Raw genomic sequence first — 25,219 nt, 5'->3', positions numbered from 1 at the left:
TATGAGGAGAGATTGAACAGATTGGGTCTGTACTTGTTGGAGTTTAGAAGGCTGAGGGGTGATCTTATAGAGACATATAAGATAATGAAGGGGCTGGATAGGGTTGAGGTAGAGAGATTCTTTCCACTTAGAAGGGAAACCAGAACTAGAGGGCACAGCCTCAAAATAAGTGGGGGCCGGTTCAGAACAGAGTTGAGGGGGAACTTCTTCTCTCAGAGGGTAGTGAATTTCTGGAATTCTCTGCCCGCTGAAGTGGTGGAGGCTATCTCGTTGAATATGTTTAAATCACGGGTAGATAGATTTCTGATCGATAAGGGAATTAGGGGATATGGGGAGCAGGCGGGTAAGTGGAACTGATTCGCTTCAGATCAGCCATGATCTTGATGAATGGCAGGGCAGGCTCGAGGGGCTAGATGGCCTACTCCTGCTCCTATTTCTTATGTTCTTAACATCCAGTGTTGTGTTGTTTCTCATCAAATTTTGCAAATGTTTTACTAATAACTGCATGTTTTTAGTTTTAAAGATCTTTCTATTTTAGTAGTTCAAGTACTTTCCTCCTTGTACAAGAGACAGTGGGTGGAATTTTACGACCTCGTTGTGCCCGTTTTGCGGCGGGAAAATGTTGTAAAATTGGGATGAAGCTGCTAGCGGGAATGCCGTCCATTTTCACGTCTCTCGCAATTTTACAAGACTTGGATTTCTGGCACAGTCAGCCTCTAACCGGAAATGGGCAACAGGCTGATTGATTTATTTAAATTTATTGAAATGCTATTTTGCATCTGCTTAGCGAACCCAGCGTTCAATTGTCTGGGCTAGCTTGTTTTCATGGCCTCGCCGTGAACGGGGAACAGTTGTGTTGGCCTCGTTGGTGGAACTGGAGTCCATTGAGAACCCTCCCACCCCCGGGGAGACCGCGTGCAAAGCGGAGTGCCCCTTAGGCACTGTCAGCCTGGCACCTGGGCAATGTCCATTGGGCACCTTGGCATCATCCACTGGGCAGTGCCGGGGCAGAGCCTGTGGGGGCAGTACCAGGGCAAGGCCAATGGAAGGTTGTGGCCTGTAGGGGCGGGGCCAATAGGGGCATGACAAATGGGAGGAGGGGGGCCCGCTGCCACTCTGCCTGCAATTGGTGGGGAAGGGAACGGGGCCACGCTCAGTCTGGACGGCAGGGGCTGCATCTTGGGCTGCGGGCCCCCGCGATTGCGCGGGGGGTGGTTGCTGGTTGAGACTGCCTGCAGTAGCAGGGGCCTGATAGCTCGCTCTCTATCTGTTGGACCCCTGCTACTGCTAATGTGCATGTGTAGCATCAGAGGTTTGCACATATGCAGTACCTCCCTCTACAGGCTGTCTGGTGAGTTAAGCCCTGCCCACTGCCTCTCTGGCTAGAAACTGACTAGCCCATCTTTTCAGAAACAAAGTGCATAAGATTGGGCGTGAAAACGCGCTCAAAAAACGGATCAGGAACTATCCCATTTTCAGACTAGCTGGACACTTAGCGGGCAATTTCACCATTGCGTTCCGCTCGTTTTCAGGTGCGATGCGGTGGTAATATGGGGGGGGGTGTGAAGCGATTGGCGCCCGTTTTCACGACCGGTGCTATTTTACGAGTGCTGGATTTCTGGCGCGGTCAGCCTTTTGCCGGAAGTGGGCGAGAGACAGGTTAATGCACTCAAATTTATTTAAATGCTGTTCAACATCTGCTTCGTGAGCCTAGTGCTCAATCGTTCAGGCTCGCTTTTATGACCTCGCCAGGGAAGGTTCTCATTGGCGAGGAATAGACATGCTCCCCATGAACAGATGGCAGTCGACTTGACCTTGCCGGTGGAACCGGAGGCCATTGAGGCCCCCCTGGGGAGGCCAAGGACAAGTGGGGTGTCCCTTGGGCAGTGCCAGTCTGGTACCTGGGCAATGCACACTAGGCAGTGCTGGGGGCAGGGCTAATGGGCGGAGGGGCCAGTGGGGGCTCGGCTAATGTGGGGTGGGTCTAATGGGGGAGGGAGCCCCCTGCCACTCTGCAGCAATCGGTGGGTGGAGGGAGGGAGAGGAGGCCCGCTGCATTCTGCAGCGATTGGTGGGAGGAGGGAGGAAGTCCGTGATTGGTCTCGGTGGTAGGGGCTGTATCTCAGCCCCCGTGATTGCAGGCGGGGAAGCTGCTTCAGGCTGCCTGCACTAGCAGGGGCCTGACACACACACACTTTTCTGTCAAACCCCTGCTACTGCTAATGCGCATGTGCAGCATCATAGGCCTACACATGCGCACTACCTCCCTCTGCAGGCTTTTGGGTGCGTTAAGCCCCACCCACAGGCTTCTGCAGCGAGCAACAGGCTCGTTCTGAATTTTGCAGGCAGAGTGCGTATGGTGGAGGGGCCTGAAATAGACAAAAAATGATAAAATTGCCCCCTTGGAATCAATCTCGTAAAATTTCGTCCATTATATCCAAGAATCTGAGCCTGGTATCCAACTGCAAGTGAAAGTGCCAGCATTTTTTTGTTGAGTTACTAATATTATTTGTAATCATTTTGTTGACTTTTTTTCCTCCCAGAGATCAGAGGTGACCTGATACTGCGACTTGAGCCTGAACCTTTACCAGCCCCATCTGTTGGGACACAAGATGAAGACTTAAACCTTTCTGTAGAGCCAGAGGGATTTCAAAAGGAGGAGCAACATGAAAAGGGTAATGAGGAAGAGCTGGCGAGACTGCGCTTGGATAAAACTGAAGGTAACAGAATCCATGAAAAAATAATATTTTCTGTATAATGTAGTACATTTGTGTCAGATGAACTAATAGATATTTTGTAATAAATCTAAATATATAAGTAACCCTAGACTAAAAAATGATGAAGCATGATGTGTGCCTGGACTGAAGAATGCGGGAATTTGTGAAGAATGAGACTGGAGCAAACGTGTATCTGCAGGCAGACATTTTTTTTTAAGGGCTGGGGATTTAAGTAACTTTACAGCTTGACAGTTTGGCAGACCCTATCCATCTTCATGAGAATTTACATCTACTCTAAAAGTTTGTGACTCCCATGCTGTTTGTTCGGGCGGCACGGTAGCACAGTGGTTAGCACTGCTGCTTCACAGCTCCAGGGTCCCAGGTTCGATTCCCGGCTCGGGTCACTGTCTGTGTGGAGTTTGCACATTCTCCTCGTGTCTGCGTGGGTTTCCTCCGGGTGCTCCGGTTTCCTCCCACAGTCCAAAGATGTGCGGGTTAGGTTGATTGGCCAGGTTAAAAATTGCCCCTGAGATGCGTAGGTTAGCGGGATTAGCGGGTAAATATGTTGGGGTAGGGCCTGGGTGGGATTGTGGTCGGTGCAGACTCGATGGGCCGAATGGCCTCCTTCTGCACTGTAGGGTTTCTATGATTTCTATGATTTGTTGAGTGAAAATGGGGCCTATTTGAACTCTGCACTGAATTCAAATGGCCCTGCTGAATTTGGGATTCCCTTGAGGTATGCCATGCCCCTTTTCTGCTACTGATGGAAATGGGATCTGTGGGATGGGGGCAGAACTTCTGAATCTGGTCCTGCCCACCATTATTAAAGGTCCATGGGGTTTCCCTGACTCCCTGAAAAGATAGTGCTGTAACAAAATTGAAACAATACTGTACCACTGAGGTCAATTCGTTCAGTGTCATATGATGTCCTGTATGTTTTGCCGCATCTATTAAGCAGTGGTTTAAAACTTTGTTTGGATTCATATTTGGACATTTTGGGCATGGTCTTGCATCATTCAAACTAAATCTCCGTTCACTGCAGCAGGATGGGAAAATCCCGCTGGCGTGAATAGTGGGAAAATTCCAGCCTTTGTGTTTCGTGATCCATTTGTATTTAACACAAGGTAGGATAACCTATCCTAAGCCATTTAGAAATTGTGTCCATTTTGATCCTTCCCTGGTTCCCATTTGGACCTTAACTTGGCTCTTCATTTGACTTACAAATTGAGCCTTGTAAGGGTAGAGTTTGCAATGTTTATTCTATTCCAGTGCAAGTATTTGAAATGGCGCCATCAACATACAACATTTTGACAATATTTTCCTATGGATTTTCTTCATTTTCCCAGTACTTCAATGATGTGTGGAATATATGGATGCAAGTCATTTTTATAAACTGGTGTTCATGGTGTAGAGATGTGCATATAAGGAATTTAAGCAGATTTAAGGATGACTTCTGAATTAAATATTACAAATTGGGTTCCAGAGGCAACTGAGTATATTCCTGGATGTGGGAGGGACCCTGTGATATGATGAGAAAGCAGATAAGAGTGAGTGTAATCTACCAAAAAGGGATGGGTTCATTGGGTCTGAAGAGATTTTTAAAACCCTCAGTACTACTGTTATTCTCCATGGTACTGAATATTGTGTAATACCACTAACGTACTAACTTGCATGATTCATATGTTTGCATTCATGTTTTTTCTGTAGATCATCAAATCTTTAGGATATTTTTGTTTAATTTTCAGTAAGGTAGATGAAACAATTATAGAATGGTATAAAGACACAACAAATTTTAATTGATTTTACCATTTTCTGCTATTGTGAAGTACCACGATTGGCATCCAGTCAAACCTCTGAAAGCCCATCTAAGGCAGCCTTGAAGAAACTGTTTACCAAGATAAGAATGCAAAGGGATCATTGTACTTCAAAACCTGAACCAAAGGGTGGAAGCCAAGGTATGACCATTGAGTCAGGTTCTATCATCAGTGAAGAAAGTGAGCAAAGAACTTTGACAAAATCCACAACCGACAACGATGTAAGCGAGGAGCATCTAGAAATTCAGTCTGTGCCAGTTCATGCCAATGAACGTAAGTCTTGAAATGAATGTTAAATTTTGGCTTCCTTTTGTAGACTGCGTTTTCATTCAAACTAATTTTAAAATGAAGAAGATTTATATTATTGCTTTTTCAGAAATCTTATTTTAGTATCACTTAGAAAATCTTAATGCAATCAGGCAGTCAACATGGTTTTTTTGAAAAGGAAATTATATTTGACTAATTTATTAGAATTCTTTGAGGAAGTAACAAGCATTGCGGATAAAGAGGAACCAATAGATTTGGTGTCCTTGGATTTTAAAAGGCATTTGATAAGGTGCCATTTCAAAATTTGCTGCACAAAATAAAAGCTCATGGTGTAGGGCATAAAATATTAGCATGGATAGCGGATTGGCTAGCTAATGGGAAGCAGAGATCAAGATAAATGATTTTATTTGGGTTGGCAAGCTGTAACTACAGGAGTCCCACAGAGATTAGTATTGGGGCCTCAACTGTTTATAATCTATTATCTATCAATGACTTGGATGAAGGGACCAAATGTATAGTGGCTAAAATTGCCGTTGACATGAAGATAGGTAGGAAAGTAAGTTGTCAAGAGTGTGTAGAGTCTATAGTGGGATTCAAGTAGGTTAATTTGGCACTGTGAGGTTACTGTGCTTTTCAAAGTTGTTTTTTTCTGAATCATGTTTTCTGCAGTTGTAAGCAGGCTTTTATGGTTTCAGTTGTCTTCTCATTTTGGCACCAGTTTGTCTGGAGGAGTCTTTTTTTGCTGCTTAAATGGGGCTGTGTATTTTTACTGGGATGTTTATGATTCTGCATTGTTAGGAGAAAAATTGGTTGCCAGGTCAGGTGACAGGAACTCTTTCATTTTCAGTTTGAGCTGCTATTTAGTTTGGTTTTAAAAGGGACATTAAACTGGAAAGAAGTGTCTCTTTCTCTCCCTGGTTGTTGGAAATTCTGCTGGTCACCTGAAAGCAAGGTCTTGCCTTTCTGAAGAGGTGAATCTGTTGTTGGTGGCTTCCCTAGAGGCCCTGGTGTTTTGGAAAGTTCTTCTGACTTCAAACTGTTCTAAGCCTATCCAGAGAACTGCAGATTTCCTCCAAAGGACTCAATTCCAGTATCACGTGAGCATTAGTCTATGCTGTATTAAACCTGTTTTGAAGGGTCTTGTTTATGGGATTGGCTTGATTGGGACAGCTCCTATATTCATTAAGGGGTTATACATTATCGTGGTTGTTTTGGTGGTGTTTGTAATTGATAGAAGTTCTTGCTAATATTCTTAAATAAACTTTGTTTGATAAAAGCTCCCTAGTGGGTCATTAGAATCATACCTGAAATGAAACCTATCATGCTTATCCTAGCCAAATTCAAGATGCAAAACTTATGATCCAGGCGGGCTCCATAAAACACTTTGTAATTTCTGACCTGAACCATAACAGCACATGAAGTATAATGTGGGAAAATATTAACTTGTCCACTTTGGTCTAAGAATAGAAGGGCAACCTACTGTTTAAATTGCAGAACCCAATGGTACATGAATCACAAACAGTTAGCATGCATGGACAGCAAGTGATTATGAAGGTAAATGGAAAGTTGGTGTTTATTGCAAGGGGAATGGAATATAAAAGAAGGGAAGTTTTACTACAACTGCATAGTGCTTTGGTGAGACCACATCTGGAGTACTGTGTACAGTTTTTGTTACTTTATTTGCAAAATGATATAATTGCATTGGAAAGAGTTCAAAGGTTCACTCAACTTATTCATTGGATGAGGGGCTTATCACGAAGAAAGGTTGAACCGACTGAGTCTATGCCCATTGAAGTTTGGAAAAATGAGAAGTGATCTTATTGAAACATAGGATCCTGAGTGGACTTGATAGGATGGATAGCTGGCAGATGTTTCCATTGCAGGAGAGATTAGAACCAGAGGATACAGTTTAAAAATAAGGGATCTCCCATTTGAGTTTTTTTCTTTGAGGTCCATTAGTCTGTGAAATTGTCTTCCCCAGAAAGCAGTGGAGGGAAGGTCTTTGAATATTTCAAGGCTGAAATTAGACTCTTGATTGATGGAGGATTTAAACATAGGGGCTAGACAGAAAAATAGGGTTGAAAGTAGAGACTGCAGTCAAATCAGCCACAATCTTACAAATATTTTAGATAGAGCAGGTGTGAAGGGCTGAATGGCCTAATCCTGCACATAACTTGTATGCATGTATCAAATGTTGGATAGAGTTTCAAACAAGCTCAATTTAATACATTGTGGATTTGATAGAAATTAATTACCTAATGCTATAATACATTTATATAATGCATGACACATTTATGAAGCATAATCCATGCTGTTGTACTTTTATAGAGCAAAAAGACGTTTCTGAAGTTGCAATAATGGCTGGAAGTACAACCTTATGTCATCCGAAGGAGCGAGCAAGTAGAATTAGATCTGAAGTAGACAGAAGGAAACAGGTAAGATTGTGGAAACTCAAAAGGAAAACAAATGGCCAAGTTTACAGACACATTTTGTACATTTTCTTGGTATAAGTTCTCCCACCCGCAAAGAAAGTTAATACTCTTGTCTGTTGCAAAGTGCAAGTTAGCACAGCAGCACTTGTGTCCAGTTTTTGATAAGTTAGAATGGTGAAAATTGGCATAATTTTGATATGAGAAGCGGCACTATTTTAGTTCCAAGTGCTTCAATATTCATTGCAGGGAAATTCTGAGTAGTTTCCAATTAAGCTCACTTTTTTCTTTCATGGGATATGGGAGTCACTGGCAAGGTCAGCATTTATTGCTCAGCCCTAAGTGCCCTTGAACTGATGGCAGTTAAGCGTCAATCACATTGCTGTAGACTAGGAGTCAAATATATGCCAGACTGAGTATGGATGGCAGATTTCCTTCATTGAAGAACATTAGTGAACTAAAAGGGTTTTTAACGACTGTCAATTATAGTTATCCTGGCCACTGCGATTGGGACTGGCTTTGAAATTCAATGAATTCAACCAGGAATATAAGTTCCATCGGCTGCTGTGCTGGAGTTTGAACCTATGTTCTCTGAGCATTAGCTTTGGCCTCTGTCCAGTGATATTACCACACCACCATCTTCCCCACCCCAAACCCCTTTTTTAAATTAATTAATGAATTGAATCACCTGGATGAGTGTTGGCATTTTACACATACAATCTTCTGAAAATTTGAAAAAAATTGCTTAAAGTAAATATTTTAGGGCTGGATTTCGCTCTGGATGGCTTTGCTACCCGAGAAGGACTTCTACCAGTCATTGTGCTTCCATCATCTACTTATCTTCCTGGTTCAAATCAACTGACTTTTTTAGCTTTGTACTTTTACCTTCAGACGTTCCTGTGGCTGTGCATAAGTGTACAGAATCCATTAAATGATTTTCTCTCCTTCACTGAGCTCTAATTTTATCCATTACATTCATGAAGTGCCCTAGTATCTGGAAATATTTTGACTATTATAAAAACTGTATTGTACACTAGAATAGTACCAGTGGGAACAGTTAGCTCAACTAAGAGATGTTTCCCTCTTGGCATTGACTTCATTCTTGAAATGAAAGCTCAATTTACATTTCAAGAAACTTCTGATAGTTCTTCACCAGTTCCTTCAAACTACCTTTGGTCATGTCTTCAGCTGCCTACATCCAGAGCTCTGGAATTCCCTTCATATCTGCCTATGTAGCTCCCATTTTTCCTTTTAATGTTGCTTTTTAATACACAGATGACCAAAAATTTGGTCAGCGATGTCCTAATATTTCAGCACCTGACTCACCATCACATTTATTTGCTAAACTTCCAATGAAGCACCTAGAGATCTTTTACTATAGTAAAGATGCTATATAACTGCAAATTATTGTTACATTTATTTTTGCATTCTACTTTGCTTATGTGGTAACACAGGGAACATGCCTTTTATGTAGCTTAGTGTAAGCCTAACATTGGAAGGGCCTTCATCCTCGATTTAACCCCATGGTCATCCAGGTTGTTCTCCTACACTATCTGAAGGAAACTGAAATAAAAATCCTGGAGTGCAAATATTCTAATTAAGAAGAAAAGTTTTTGGTGGGACATGAAATTGGAACTTGTGCTCATCGTGTGTAGTGAACAGTACATTTTTTCCAGGAATTGCATTGTCAACATCCAATATGTTACAGTATAATTAAGGTGCAATTAGGTTTTTCAATATGTCCAAACCTCAGAATTACAGAAAAGTGGTTGATTGAATCCCAGTTCTAACCTGCTTTCCAGTCCTACCTCACAGAATAGGTACGGAAAGAAAGGGATAAGAATTGAATTCCTCAATTAGAATTAAGTATCAATGTATCCTTGATCCATCACCAGCCTCCACTTTTGGTTTTTCATTAGTTGCATGAATTAGAACAACAAAAGCAGCAACAATTGACTTTGATCTGGCAATCTGAACAGCAGAAACATAACCTAGAAGAATACTTGCAGAAAGCTCAATTACAGCAACAACAAGCTGAAGAAACTCAAATACAAGCAAGACTGAGTGATTTTGAAAAGCAGTCACAGCAGGAGCATGGGCGGATAAAAGACAGTTTAGGACATCAGGCGGAAAGGGAAAATAATACAGTCAATGAACAAGGTACTTGGAGACCTCAAGCTGCACATATGGATATAGGACATCCAGGTGTGAATCCTGAGGTGAGTAAATTGGATTTCTGTCCCAGGCCTTAAATTGTGAATGTTGATGCAGATTTTTATATTGTCATAAATGTCTGCATTACATAAAGGATGAGGAGGGCAAATTACTTTTTAATACCATTTTATATGCATGTCATTGAAATACAAGTCACTAAAATGCAAGGGTGGCACAGTGGCACAAAGATTAGCACTGCTGCTACACAGTGCCAGGAGCCTGAGTTCGATTCTGACCTTGGGTGACTGTGTAGAGTATGCACGTTCTCCCCGTGTCTGTGTGTGTTTCCTCCAGGTGCTCTGGCTTCCTCCCACAGTCCAAAAATGTATTGGTTAGGTGGATTAGCCATGTTAAATTGCCCTTAGTGTCCAAAGATGTATAGGTTGGGTGGGTGGATTCGCCATGGTAAATGTGCAGGGATCCGGGGATAGAACATAGGGTGGGGGGGCTCTCATGGGACCTCACCTAGGTAACTCAGTCACCCCCACTGCTGAACCCCTTGTTTTGAAGCCCTCTCTCCTGGCCAGCTCCCACTAAGGAAGGGTGCTACCTCAGCTGCGATATGGACAGGAACCCAGGAAGGGGGACACTGCTTGCTCACCCGCCTTAAAAGCCCAATTGAAGCAAAGGGCGGCCTGAAATGAAGGGAAGGTAAGGCCTGTAAGTGACACCCCCTCTCCCCGATATGGCGATTCTGAGACCCCGATCCCCGAGTTGCACTCACCTGTGCCCTCCACATCCTCTCCACTTCAGGGCTTCATCGCACCACTGTCAATATTTTATTGTCAGTGTGGTAGGCCCACGCTGTGCAGGAAGCCCAACAATTTTAGTTGCAGGAATTGGTGTCAGTCCCACGGGTCTAAATGAGGTACCCTTCCGACTCCCAATGATTATCACCTCTCCCACCCCAGAGTCTCTCAAACACCCTTTACCAAGAACCCTGACTTACCTCGGCTCCTCAGTGTGGTGGGGCTGTCTGTCATCCCAGCAGTGGCTTGCGCTCCCACAATTCAGTGATCATCAACTCTTTAAGGCAAAACTTTGTGTTGATAGTAGTCCAATTGATATAGCTATTTGTGCTTAAGGGGAATATTTAAAAATTCAGCTTTATGCTACAGGCAGTCAGTGTGTCTGGAAGGAATGCAACTCAGATGCTGAGAGAGCAGGATAATTACTCATTTTAGCATTGCAGGTGGTTATGATAGAATCCCTACAGGGCAGAAGGAAGCAATTCGGCCCATCAAGTCTGCACCAACAACAATCCTATCCCCGTAACCCCACATACTTACCCTGGTAATCCTCATGACACTAAGGGGCAATTTATCATGGCCAATCAACCTAACCCACACATCTTTGACCTGTGGTAGAAAACCAGAGCGCCCAGAGGAAACCCACGCAGACACAGAGAGCACATACAAACTCCACACAGACAGTTACCTGAGGCCAGAATTGAACCTGGATCTGGCGCTCTGAGGTAGCAGTGTTAACCACTGTGCCACCATGCTGCCCTAATGTGTTAATTATGTTAAATAGAATTCATGGACTTTTGTTTACTTAAGTTCCCCTGGGATTTCTGCTTAGAGTGGTTGACAGGGTCATGTGATGATGTGATTTATGTGCAATCCTGAGTCTGTAGCAGAGAGAACAATCTTTTGCAAAAAGCAGTTTAGTTTGCAGCTGAAGCCTGGTTGAAGTTAGAAGGGTTTTGCAGGCTTCTGGAATTCTATCTCGTTCTGAAAACTTCAAGACTGTCTACACTCATTATAGCAAGTATATTTATGGTTGCCAACTGTATTTAAAGTGACATTTAAGACTGCAAGAAGATTGAAGCAATAAGTTAGAAATTAAAATTGTTACTCTTCATTTTTGAATATTGTCCAACTGTCAATAGTTAAGTTACTTTGCTTGTTAGTGTTATATTTAAACTGTTGACTTTTTAAACAAAAAATTCCTACTTTGTCTGTGGAATTATTCTTGGAAGGAAGTATCCTTTCCTCACATTTATGCCAAAATAGAGAAACTGCTGGGGTCTGTACTGGCTTCATAATATACCTTGGGGCTCTGATTCAGGATACTAACAACTTCCTCCAAAGAAAGGGGTAAAAGTTTCACCTCAGCATTAAATTGTTGTGGTTCAGCCATCTGGATCATAGGTGGGTTTCCCCTGCCACTGACGTTTTAGCCAGGGTGGCCCCATAAAATCTAGCCCTATGTTTCTTTGTGTTATGTCCAGTTACACTGTGGTTCTTGAAAGAAATAGATTGAATCTGATGCCCTACCAATTGGCGAATAAGTGGGTGGTGTAGCCCAGTGTTGACTGAAATGACTAATAGATTAAAATCTTATGCTTTGCGCTTTGAGGTAGTGGCAACTGGCAGTCATTACTTGGCTGTCTATTGGTAAAGGATGGTGAACAAATTGAGACACAGTTAGTATGTTTCTATGCTCAACAGATATAAAAGACTTTCCCACGTTCCAGAAATACACTTTGCCTTATGGACATCACTGTTCAATTGCATAAGTTTAACTGATAGCATTGGGCAGCTTTGTGCCATCCTTTGCTTCTTCATTCTCTTGAATAAATGCCATAGAGTATTAACAGCCTCAGTGCATTTGATGAACGACTGTCACTGCTGAAAGATTGCTGGTTCTAATAACATTTCAAGTTGATTACCAGAAGGTATAAATAGCTTTTGATCAGTTAATGCAATGCTCAAGGTTTCCATTGCAGTACTGCATAGAATTGATGTCCTAATCTGATCAGCATTCAGTAAAGCTCGTTTCTCATTCTGCTGACTTTTGGGCAAATAACTATAGTCTTATCTTTTATTAATATTTGCATTTATGTAATCTACTTCCCATGAAATGGCAATTTTTTTTGATGTGGAGATGCCAGCGTTGGACTGGGGTAAACACAGTAAGAAGTCTCACAACACCAGGTTAAAGTCCAACAGGTTTATTTGGTAGCAAAAGCCACCAGCTTTCGGAGCGCTGCCCCTTCGTCAGGTGAGTGGGAGTTCTATTCACAAACAGGACCATATAAAGACACAAACTCAATTTACAAAATAATGGTTGGAATGAGAGTCTTTACAGGTAATCAAGTCTTAAAGGTAGAGACAATGTGAGTGGAGAGAGCGTTAAGCACAGGTTAAAGAGATGTGTATTGTCGCCAGACAGGACAGTTAGTGAGATTTTGCAAGTCCAGACAAGTCGTGGGGGTTACAGATAGTGTGACATGAACCCAAGATCCCGGTTGAGGCCGTCCTCATGTGTGCGGAACTTGGCTATCGGTCCCTGCTCAGCAACTCTGCGTTGTTGTGTGTCGTGAAGGCCGCCCTTGGAGAATGCTTACCTGAAGATCAGAGGCCGAATGCCCGTGACTGCTGAAGTGTTCCCCAACAGGAAGAGAACAGTCTTGCCTGGTGATTGTCGAGCGGTGTTCATTCATCCGTGGTCGTAGCATCTGCATGGTCTCCCCAATGTACCATGCCTCGGGACATCCTTTCCTGCAGCGTATCAGGTAGACAACGTTGGCCGAGTTGCAAGAGTATGTACTGTGCACCTGGTGGATGGTGTTCCCACGTGACATGATGGCATCTGTGTCGATGATCCGGCACGTCTTGCAGAGGTTGCTGTGGCAGGGTTGTGTGGTGTCGTGGTCACAGTGACCACGACACCACACAACCCTGCCACAACAACCTCTGCAAGACGTGCCGGATCATCGACACGGATGCCATCATCTCACGTGAGAACACCATCTACCAGGTACACGGTACCTACTCTTGCAACTCGGCCAACGTTGTCTACCTGATACGCTGCAGGAAAGGATATCCTGAGGCATGGTACATTGGGGAGACCATGCAGATGCTACGACCACGGATGAATGAACACCGCTCGACAATCACCAGGCAAGACTGTTCTCTTCCTGTGGGGGAGCACTTCAGCGGTCACGGTCATTCGGCCTCTGACCTTCGGGTAAGCGTTCTCCAAGGGCGGCCTTCACGACACACAACAGCGCAGAGTCGCTGAGCAGAAACTGATAGCCAAGTTCCGCACACATGAGGACGGCCTCAACCGGGATCTTGGGTTCATGTCACAATATCTGTAACCCCCACGACTTGTCTGGACTTGCAAAATCTCACTAACTGTCCTGTCTGGCGACAATACACATCTCTTTAACCTGTGCTTAACGCTCTCTCCACTCACATTGTCTGTACCTTTCAGACTTGATTACCTGTAAAGACTCGCATTCCAATCATTATTTTGTAAATTGAGTTTGTGTCTTTATATGCCCTGACGAAGGGGCAGCACTCTGAAAGCTAGTGGATTTTGCTACCAAATAAACCTGTTGGACTTTAACCTGGTGTTGTGAGACTTCTTACTACAATTTTTTTGAGATGTGAATGTTATTCAATGTGACAATGTTTAATGAAGATAGAGCTTTTATAAGTTCCTTGATAATTATCAATGATGATATGCAAAAAAAACCTTTAACTGGGCCTGAAGCAGCATATTTTGGAAACGGAAAATTAACAAAGTTTTGTGAGTACAATCCACTTGTTAATAATGTCTGAAGATTTGAATATAACGTTTCTACCTAAGCCAATAGTTACTATACTTATTATAAAGCACTTTGTGCTCTGTAATAGCACACTGGGTATATTTAAACTTTTTACCAGATATCCGATGCATTTGTTTGTGCATTACAAAGCAGAAGAACTTGTTTCTTTTAACAGATCATTTGGTTTATTTTGTATTCTCCACAGTTTGAGCATTGCAAGCATCCTGTGTCAAATGAGTTGTTTTCTGCAGATGAACATATACATGAAATTCATCAGTATCAGCAGCATCTTGTTGAGCAAAACAGGCAAGAGTTGACTTGTTTATTTCTTGAGTTGTTGAAGCCCTTAGTTTCTCATTACTTTATGTGCAGCATGCATTTTTAGAACTTTGAAAAGTTGAATTTAAACTATATATTTTGATTCAATTGGAGATTGCATTTACTGATGAAATTATTTGACTCTGTTTTAATGCAAATGTCTACGGAACGTTTGCTATTGCAACAATCTATGCAATGCTGACTTGATGGGCTTATGTTTTGGGACAATGTGGTCATGGTACATGAAACTGCAACAACCCCATTCACACCAACTCTCAACATTATTGCAAGTGATGTAATTTCTCAGTAAAATTAAGTCAATGTCATGAGAGAGTTCTGAAATCTCAGAATTTTCACAGGCATTCCAAACTTAGAGTGATTTCTTGTAACAGTGCTTCTGCGCAACTTCCTAAACTTGAGGTGCAGCATCATTACAACAAGTAAGTTTATTGGCTCTTTGATCTATATTGATTTATGCTTGAAAAAAAATCATGATTTTTAAAGCAAATCTCTTTTCAAAAGAGATATTTGTATTTTGATATGAGACAGTAGGGTTGGCTAATCATTTTGGTTTGTTTAAAATAAGTACTCAGCCAGCTTTGAAGAAAGCAAACAAATACAAACAAAGAGCACAGGCTATTTTAGCCCCTTAAACCTGGTCTGCCACACGGAGCATGACTGATGTGTGACCTAACTTCATTTGTCTTTACACAATCTCACTACATTTGGTTAACAAAAACCCATTCACCTCAGGTTAACAGTTAACGATTGGACTGCATCAACTGCTATTTGTAGAAGAGTACTCTTCCACCACCCTTTGCATGTACAAGTCACAGAGTCTTTACAACACAGAAGCTAATCGACCCATTAAGGCCATGTTGGCCCTCTGTAGAGCAGTGCAATCAGTCCCAATCCTCTGCTCTACCCTTCAATGTGCCCATCCAATTTCCATTTGAAATCATTCATCATCTCTGCTTGCACTATTTTTGAAAAAAATGAGTTTCAAGTCAATACCATTCACTGCATAAAACACTTCTTCATACACCCCTGCATCTCTTACACAAACCTTAAATCTGTCTCCCCTAGTTCTTGCATAGCCAGCTAATGGAAACCGCTTTTCTTTGTCTACCTTATCTACACTTGTCATAATGTTGTATAACTCCTATCAAATCTCTGTTCAACATTCTTTGCTCCAAGAAGAACAGCTTCAACCTCTTCGACCAGTCTTGCAGCTAAAATCTCGCATCCCTAGAACCATTCTTGTTAGTCTTATCTACACCCTCTCAAGGATCCCTACATCCTTCCTGAAGTGTGATAGCCAGAACCAGATACGATCTTCTAGTTGTAGCTTAATCAGAACATGATAAAGGTTTAGCATAACAATTCCTGCTTCTGGACTGAAAACCTGTTTATGAAGCCCAGTATTTCAGATGTTTTGCTAACTGCTCTCAATATGTTCTGCCATATTCAAAGATGTTTTTCCTTTTGTCCCTGTGCACATTTTAGAACTCTGCCATTAAGTCTGCATTCCCTTTCTGTAATCTCTTTTGCTGATGTGCACACCTCACACTTCTCTGCATTAAATTCCATCTGCTGCTTGTCTGCCCGTTCTGTTAGACTATCTATGTTCTGTCATGATTGATATCATCCTTATTGTTTGCTATGCCGCCAACTTTGGAGTCATTGACAAATTTAGCAATTTTACGCTGCATTCCAATATCCAAGTTATTTGTAGAAATTTTAAATAGCTGATTCTAACACTGACCCTTGGAGAACATCATTGTCTCCCATCCCCCAGTCTGAAAAACAACCATTTACCATGGCTCGCTGTTTTCTGCTCTTGAGCCTATAAGCTGATACTGGCCCTCCTATTCTATCAGATTTTGTCAACCAGTCTTTAATGTAGCACTTTGTCAAATGCTTTCTTAAAATCTATATAGACAATATCCATTGCTTTCCCTTAATCAATTTTCTGTTACTTCCTCACAAAATTCAATTAGTTTAGTCAAGCACGGTGTGCCTTTGAAAAATTCATGCTGCCTCTCTTTAATTAACTGAAACCTCTCCAAGTGCCTGTTGATTCTTTTCCCCCGATCGTTGTTTCTAAAGCCTTATCCATCACTGATGTTAAACTGACCAGCCTGTAGTTATTTGAAGGGTCAGTCACGAGTGGACACAGGTTCAAAGTGAGGGGCTGGAGATTTACCAGGAATATGAGGGAAAGCTTTTTTTAGCCAGAGGGTGGTGACGGTCTGGAATGCACTTATAAATGTAAAAAGAGGACATAGCCTCCTTACACCTGACTGAACAGCGCTGCTAGGCCCAAGACCTCACCCGGCCTGAGTCGAAAGGTTGGATTAGATGGGATCAAAAGAAATTTGAGGTAACAAAAAGTAAGAGCAGAGCGATAGTCTGACTCTATCACTCCATGGAAGTTGAGGCTAATTTGTAGGATGGCATTGTAGGAATTCTTCTAGGTGGCCTGACTAATTTAAAGACTTTTTTCATTAATCTTTTCATTAAACATTTCCTTTCGCAAAGGCAAAAAAACTTTTATTCAATTCAAAAGTCTGATGGCAGAAGGGAAGATGCTGACCTCAGTTCTTGAGTCAGTTGGTACGTGACCTCAGACGTCTTTATCTTTGGGGTGGCACAGTGGTTAGCACTGCTGCCTCACAGCGCCAGGGTCTCAGGTTCAATTCTGTTTGGAGTTTGCACTTTCTCCCCGTGTCTTGCGTGGGTTTCGTCCGGGCACTCCGATTTCCTCCCACAGTCCAAAGATGTGCGGGTTAGGTTGATTGGCCATGCTAAATTGACCCTAGTGTCAGTGGTATTAGCAGGGTAAATGCGTGGGGTTACGGGGATAGGGCCTGGGTGGGATTGTGTTCGGTACAGACTCGATGGGTCGAATGGCCTCCTTCTGTACTGTATGATTCTAATTCGATGTAATTCTTCAATTAAACTAGTTTTTATAAAAACATTGAAATGTTAGAATCAAAAACATTACAAATTAAAAAATACAAACATACAGTAAGACAAGACAAATCTTTTTCGGCCGAAAGAGAGATCTCTGATTTCACCTGTACAGCAAATGAGCTATGAGGCATTCTCTAAAGATCTCCATTTCCATGCCAAAAAACAAAAGTTACACATTCTTGTTATCAAATAATATAGCCCAGCCCTTAATTAAAAGCAATTTCGTTCATTCACTGATCTGTCAATCTAACAATGACATGTCCTTCAATCAATTATAGTTTGACACCTTTAAATACAGATTTGTTATTTGCCTGTTCTCATTGACTGGATTTATGCCTCATTAAAGTTGACTCTTTGTTGCTATGTGGTGTGAGGCCTTATCTCTGTTGGTCCTTGCTTTTTCTCTTGTTCAAACCGGTTCTTCTTGTATCTGATTTCGACCCGCTGTCTGGCTTTCATCCCAGATTACAACACACTCTTGAAATTTTATGTTTCAATGTGCAGTTTCTCTAATCAAGAAGTCCATTGTTTTTATTAACCTTTTTTTAAACTATATTGCTAAATCTTTCATCTTAGTTCGAATTTATTTGCATGTAAGGCCTTGAATTAAATACATTCAACATTCTTTCACATTAAATGTAATAATTCCATTAATTTCATTTTAAACTTTTAAAACTATCTCTTTAAAACAACATGTTAAAATGTTAATGCCATTTGTTTACTTATTAAAAAAAACAGCTGTTCTATCTGATAAGTCAATTCCTATATCTAATTCCTAATCTACCTAGTCCTGTAAAATCCCATCTACAGATGGATATATTTGTGGTCAGTTCTTTTATCCAAGTCCCGTTTTTATGAAATTTTTGAATATGTGAGCACAGTTTTGCATATTTTAATGTTCATTAAAATATTTTTGCATTTTACTAACAGAAACATGATTAATTTTGAAAGTATTAGTGGAGTTGGATAAAGTCATAGAAAAGGGCAGAAATCAATTTTATGCAGAGGCATATGATATAAGAACAAAGAGGTTATGATAAATCAGTAAAAGGTAATAGTGATGTGTGCACTGGTAGAAACTACATTAAAGTCACAGGCCCAAATCTAACAATGTCCAGAGGAGCAAAATCTGGTTTTAGGTCTGTGTTGTGTACCAGGACCTTGTGGAAGTCTTGGAGAACACTTGTGCTGTAACTGCCCAGGAGGTTTCAGCATCTGATGAGCTGATTTGTGCTGTCCTGGACAAGCCACAAATGTCTCCAACTGAGAGCTTCAGGTCAGCAATTTGGGCCAAATATGGGGGACTTACCCTGATCCTTACAGTAGAAATATTGCACAATTTAATCTCTGGTGTAAATTGGGGATTAATGTAACTGAGCTGAGCACCACAACTGACCTCCAACCCAAACTTAACTACCTCTTCCCCTACCTCTGAGCCCACCTGACTACTTGCCCACCCACTTCTGGTCAGCTCCCATCATTGGTGCTGACCGAAGGATCTGGGCAACACATTTACCAGCACGATAGAAACTATAGTTATAAAGAGGAACATGAGGTATTCCCACTGATGTAGAGATAAATTAGAGGAGACCGACTAGGCTTTCCAAATTGGAAAGTGTTCTGATGTGATGTGTGTGGGAAAGCAGTGACAAGAGGCAGTTAACAATTGCAGTTTGTTACTTAGAGAGAGGGCTGCTTGGAAGAGATTTCCTTGGAGTTGAAGCTTGAAATCTTTACCCACACTGAGTAATTGAGGAAGAAGCAATTGCATCTGTTAAGGAAAGAGTAGATAAACATTCAAAGAAGAAAATGATGCAATGTATGTGAACAGAACAGAATAATTGGATTAGTTTTGAAGTGGTCCAGTGAAGAACCAGATGGATCAAATGTTTTTTGTGTGCTTAAACTTAGTTCTGTGATAAGTTTATAGATTCAAGGCCTACTTTGAATGGGTAATCATAGAGTCAAAGCTAAAGTATATAGTCCACACTTGGAGATGGGACAGCAGAGGATTGGGTAAAGGGAAAACAGAATACCATTTTTATAATATGGGATCTAATCCAAACAAATGGAGAAGAATTTGGAGTCAAGACCTCAGTGCTATTAGTCTCAATTTCTCTCTCAAGCTCTCACCCTCGCTCAAGCTAACTATTCAGTAAAATTTGCAATACGAGATCTTGCTTTGATGAATTAATTGTGTTTATTTTTAAATACATTAAATGTGGTAATGCATTTCATGTGGGTATTTCCTTTATTTTAGTTTGAGAATAGTAGATTTGCATATTTATTGTTGGCATTTATGACCTTTCTGCTATTGAAGAAAATTATTTATGGTTTATCCTTTTTTTAAACTGCATTTTATTTTAAGGTTGCATAAACAATCAGTGGAAGAAATCAGGAAGCAATTAGAGGAGTATCAGTTGAAAAAAAGATGGTCCTCTATTTCTACTATAACAAGGCACTTATCGGAGCAGCATTCAGTACCTCAGATAAGCCACCATGATAAATTTACTGGATCTGAACTCAAGATTAATACATCCATTAATAAGCCTGAACAGACTTTTGTCCCTTTTGCTCAACATCGTGATTTTGTGAATCAATCTAGAACTCTCGAGCAGAGGCGACCCATGGCAGCGCCATTTGCTTACTTGCCCCTATCAGAATTACCATACATGAACACTGGTCAATCACATGTCAGTCCAGGGATACAAGTTCCATTTCGCACCATTTACTTACCCAAGGATTCCGAAAGTGCCCCAATCTTTTTACCAAGGCATCAACTTTTAAAATATCAAACTGTGTTGGATTCAGCATTGCTCAAAACCACCCAGCAACATGCTGCCACTGATGAGAACACAATTACACAACAACAAATAACCAGACCCGATAATAGCTCAAGAGGTTCTAGAAGCCCTGAGGATCTTAAACAAAGACAGCTTGTTGTGTACAATGCAAGCAATAGTCAATATGATTCACCAAAATCCAGAAGACATGTCATGCCCTACAGTGTACTTGAAATGAATGGTCCAGAGACATCGGAACCTTGCATTAGGACTTCAGGTACAGTTGAGTCACAGCAAGGGCTGTCACAAGTAAGGTTAATGGAGATGTTGCGGAATCAATCAGTGACCCAAGAAGCGCAGCTGAGAACATCAGAAATTTCCGAGGGACCATTGAAACAGCCAATGTTTTCCACAACCTTGACAAAACATACAGAAACTTTGAGGGATCATGCTTCATCTGCAGGTATTCGGGTTCAACAAGAACATTTGAAAGAATTGCAACAACAGCTGCGTAGACAGAGAGAAGACCTTGTTGCCACACATAAGTTACAGGAGGAATCCATCCACAGGCAAAGCCATCTGAAGGAACTGATGCAACAACAGCATAATGCTCTAGAGAAGAAGAATATTGAAAATCAGGTAATGATACATATATCTAAGTAGTCTTATTTTTTGCATGCGTGGTAGCATAGAGTATAAAGTGGAAAAGGGTGACTTTAGTGTAAAAGTTTAATTTTATTATTGGAAGAGCCATGTGAACATGGACAGAAGAGCCGAATTCCTGTGATTCCTTTGTAAAATTGAAATCAAAGGGAATCGGGTATAACATTTTCCGCTGGCATTTTCTTACCTAGCACAGAGAAAATAGTTGGGTTTTGGAGGACAATCATCTCAGCCCCAGGACATTGCAGGAGTTCCTCAGGGCAGTATCCCAGGCCCAAACATCTTCAGCTGTTTCATCAATGGCCTTCACCCCAACATAACAGAAGTTTACTGGTGATTGCAGTGTTCAGTATCATTCACAACTCCACAGATACTGAGGCACTCTATGCCCTCATGCAACAATGCTTGGACAATATTCAGAATTGGCTGATAAATGGCAAGTAGCATCTGATCAACACGTGGCAACCAATGGCCATCTCCAAGAATAGAGTATTAAGCAGCCTCCCCATGACATTCTGTGCCATTACGATTGCTGAATTCCTGACCATCAACATCATGGGGGATGCTAGATCAGTCACTTTTTATTTCGAGATGTGGATGTTATTACTGCCTATTTCTTACTGTCCTAGAAAAGGTGTTGTGAATCACCTTCTTGAACCACTAGTCCATGTGCTGGCAGTGCTTCCATGTGCGACTAAGTAAAGTTCCAGGGCTTTGACCCAACACCTTTTACTTTTGATCCTTTACCTGGATCAAAGTACAAACCTTAGCTGCTTCTGGGTTGCATAGTGACTTCCAACCTTTCCATTATCTTTCCGGGCTGCAACCAATTTTGGACACTTCCCGTATTCCTTCCCATTGAAGCACCTGCATCAGCTCTTCCTCTGATGCTCTACTCTGAAATAGCTTCTGGACTTCACTCGTTACACCTATCTCTGAACTGTGATAACAGTTTGTTGATGCTCCATGCTGAATCCACCCTATCTACATAGAGTCATAGAGGTTTACAGCATGGAAACGGGCCCTTCAGCCCAACTTGTCCTTGCTGCCCTTTTTTTTAAAACCCTGAAGCTAGTCCCAATTGCCCGTATTAGGCCCATATCCCTCTATACCCATCTTACCCATGTAACTGTCTAAATGCTTTTTAAAAGACAAAATTGTACCCGCTTCTACTACTACCTGTGGCAGTTAGTTCCAGACACTCACCACCCTCTGTGTGAAAAAATTGCAAGACTCAAGCAAGACCGGAAATTCGCACCTGAGGTCAATGGACATTTGTGTCAGCATCTCGCCCACTCCGATTCTGCAGCGGATGAGGCGTGTGTACAGGAATTGAGGCAAAAAGGGCCACATTGAATGTGCTTGTTGGAGAAAGAAACAAATTTGAGGCAAAATTTGCAAAAAGCAAATGCCAAATAAATCAATCAATGTTATCCCACCACATGACTTTAACTCTTGACGACTTCCTATTGTCTCCTAAGTTTTTCCTATTTATAATTGTGTTTCTATACACTAATAACTGTTATATAACCAGGCTTGAGTTTTCTGTGTATCCACTTGCTTTCTTAACATTGGCTCCTGCTCTGAATCTGAGTCCATACTTTCTATTTATTTTATTCAGCCTCCAAGACCCATTTCTGTACTGCGATGACTAATTAAAATTTCTCTCTTGGGTACTCTCCCCTCCCAAATCCCTTTCTCAGCCCTTTAGTACATGTCAACATTCCAGCTCTGCTGTTATTGCAGCTGCTTCCCTCTTTAAGTCTACAGCTTCCCTTTGCCTCTCTTGAAGATCATCAGGGCACTTAGTGGCTCAGCATCAATGAGAATTTTTTCTCGTTATCTTCTCTGTCCAGACCACTCATGATTTTGAAAGCTTCTATCAAATCTCCTCTCAACCGCTGCTTCTTCAAGGAGAAAAGCCCCGGCTTTTCCAAACTATCTATGTAACTAAAGTTCTTCATCGCTGGAACAATTCTTGAGTCTTTTCTGCACCCTCCCTAATGCCTTCACATGCGTCCTGAAGTGTGGTGCCCAGAGTTGAGGCTGAACCAGTGTTTTAAACAAGTTTGTCAAACCTCCTTGCTTTCGTACTCTCTGCCTCTCTTTATGAAGCGCAGGATTCCAAATGTTTTACGAACTGCACTTTCTATGCCACCTTCAATGATTTATGCACATAATTCATTGTACTCGTGCTCCTACATCCACTTTTGAATTGTATCTTATCTTTTATACTGCCTTTCCTGGTTCCTCCTACCCGAATGAATCAGTTCTCTGCATTAAATTTCATCTGACACTTGTTGGCCCATTATGTAACTTGCCTATGTTCTTTTGAAGTTTTACACTATTCTCGTCACATAATTTCAAGGTTTTGTCATCTGCAGATTTTGAAATTGTGCCTTGTACACCAAAAAGTTTATCTTGTTAATATATATATCATAAAGAGCAGGGGTCCTAATATTGACCCTCATGGGGAGCCCCCTATAAACCTTCCTCCAGCCTGAAAAACAACATTTTGCCACTACTTTATTTCCTGTCGCCTTTATGATGCAATGATCACTGTTCCCTGACCAACATTGAATCGACTTAACTCACATCGTTCCCAAGAACCAGGTCCAACAATTGTTCCTCGCTTGGAATATAGAAATTTTTTCTGAATGCACCTTATACCATGTATATTTATATTTGCTGTCCTTGAAACTGTTACTCTTCTAGTCTATAAAAAGATAATTGAAGTCTTCCATTACAACTAACCTATAATTCTTCCATTTCTCTGTAATTTCCTTCCAAATTTCTTCAGCATTACCTGGTTTGACCCCTGCCTGAGTTCATCTTGCCTTTGTTATTTCTGGACTTCAATAATCGAAAGCACTCTGGCTGGTCCTCCCACATTTTATTCTGTAGACTTGGATAACATCATGTCCTTATCACATCAAGTTCAGTCCAGTCTTCACCCCTGTACCCGCTGACCTACTTTGGCTTCTAGTCTAGCGATGCTTCAGTTTTAAAATTCTTGTCCTTTTTTTTTTCAAATCTCTGTCCTCGTTTTTTCCTATTCAAATCTCCTCCAGCCCCATAAACCTTGATATTTGTTCTTATTTAATTCTGGTCTCATGAGCATTCCTGATTTAATTGTTTAATTGGTGGCTGTACTGAATTCCTAAGCTCTACATTTCTATCCCTAAATCTTTCAGCTTTTTACCTCTCTCCTCCTTTTGTATGCATGCCTTTTGACAAAATTTATTTTGTTATCTGATTTTGCCTTGTATGGCTCAGTCACAAAGTTTGCTTCATGATACTTCTGTGAAGTGCCTTAGGAAGTTTCACTCTGTTAAAGGTGCTGTATAAATACAAGTCGTTGCTTCGGTGAAGGAACAGTAATATACTTTCCTTCAGCTGCCCAAGACTTGGGGAGGAACTTGTAGATGTTGGGTTGACAATTTAAATACTTTAACGAAGCTGGCAGCCTCTGATAAATCTGCAAAGTTGGTTAAATAATGGCTGGCAGTGTTTCCCAGACTTTAGGCAGCTGAAGAGAAGGCGAGGTCAGCTTCTGGGTAGAAACTTAACAGTCTTTACAACACTATTAGTTGACCAAGAGGAACATCCCCTGTTTTGTTTCCACCTATCCCAGTAAAAGACTCCAGGGGTCGACGGTCAGCTCTACCTGTTACAGCAATCTATCTGGAGTTCTCCCTACAAAACTGGAAACCAGGCCTATCAATAAAATTCCATGTCTGGAAAGTGTCAAGTACAAACGATATGCTGTGGATTAAATGCCATTGCATTTGAAGAAATCCAGACCTCTGGGGTACCCAACTGAAATTCTGTCTCTATGCAACCACCCCAACCACAATGTTTATGCTGGAACCTAAAATTATAATCTTGAGCTTTGAATGCATATGCAGCTAGTCACAACCTATTGATCTGGAATGTTTTTCTACCAGGAGGTACTGGTGTTTGTATAAGTGTTAATTCTGCTGACAAAAAAAATACATTAAGATTGTAGAAATATTTTGGTAAAACACAAGTCTTAAATGTTATTCTAGCTTGAACACTTTCTGCTGCATGGAACAATCTGTGGAAGTGAAAATGTTGAGCAGCCTGATCCTCTATCATCTGTGCTGCATATCTCAGAGGATTTGAATACTGGATCAACTAAGGAGAATTTCCAGTTAGAAGATGGAGATCAGCTGAAAAATCTGGAGCCAGCAACTCAGATAAATGGGGCATTAAATCCTTCATGGTGCTATAATTCTAAATTGATTCACGCTGGTAATTTTAGCTATTAATCTTGATAATTTAATCTCATAGAACTTAATTGATTATTTTGTTTAAAAAAAGTGGAACAAATAAGTTTAGAGTAGTGCACCTCTGTGCAATTACTATGCAAACAACTCTAACTACTACCTCTTGAGCTTTTTTATAAAGGATCATTGTTTATAGTTGTTTAGCACTTAAACCAGCACACTGCTGC

General features: G+C 41.3%; 1 protein-coding gene across 1 annotated transcript in view; it reads left to right on the top strand.

Moving 5' to 3' along the window:
- cep295 (centrosomal protein 295) overlaps window positions 1–25,219 on the top strand; it is a 99,400-nt gene that overhangs the window by 31,408 nt on the left and 42,773 nt on the right. The window contains exons 9-15 of the mRNA XM_078221801.1: window positions 2,544–2,720; window positions 4,544–4,804; window positions 7,127–7,233; window positions 9,147–9,446; window positions 14,208–14,308; window positions 19,665–20,718; window positions 24,792–25,017. Coding sequence (XP_078077927.1) covers window positions 2,544–2,720; window positions 4,544–4,804; window positions 7,127–7,233; window positions 9,147–9,446; window positions 14,208–14,308; window positions 19,665–20,718; window positions 24,792–25,017 — 2,226 coding nt within the window. The remainder of the gene's footprint in view (window positions 1–2,543; window positions 2,721–4,543; window positions 4,805–7,126; window positions 7,234–9,146; window positions 9,447–14,207; window positions 14,309–19,664; window positions 20,719–24,791; window positions 25,018–25,219) is intronic.

The sequence above is a fragment of the Mustelus asterias genome, chromosome 10, assembly GCF_964213995.1.
Source record: "Mustelus asterias chromosome 10, sMusAst1.hap1.1, whole genome shotgun sequence".
NCBI lineage: Eukaryota > Metazoa > Chordata > Chondrichthyes > Carcharhiniformes > Triakidae > Mustelus > Mustelus asterias.
Note: the sequence above shows the minus strand (reverse complement) of the source record. Positions and strands in the feature narration are given on the sequence as shown.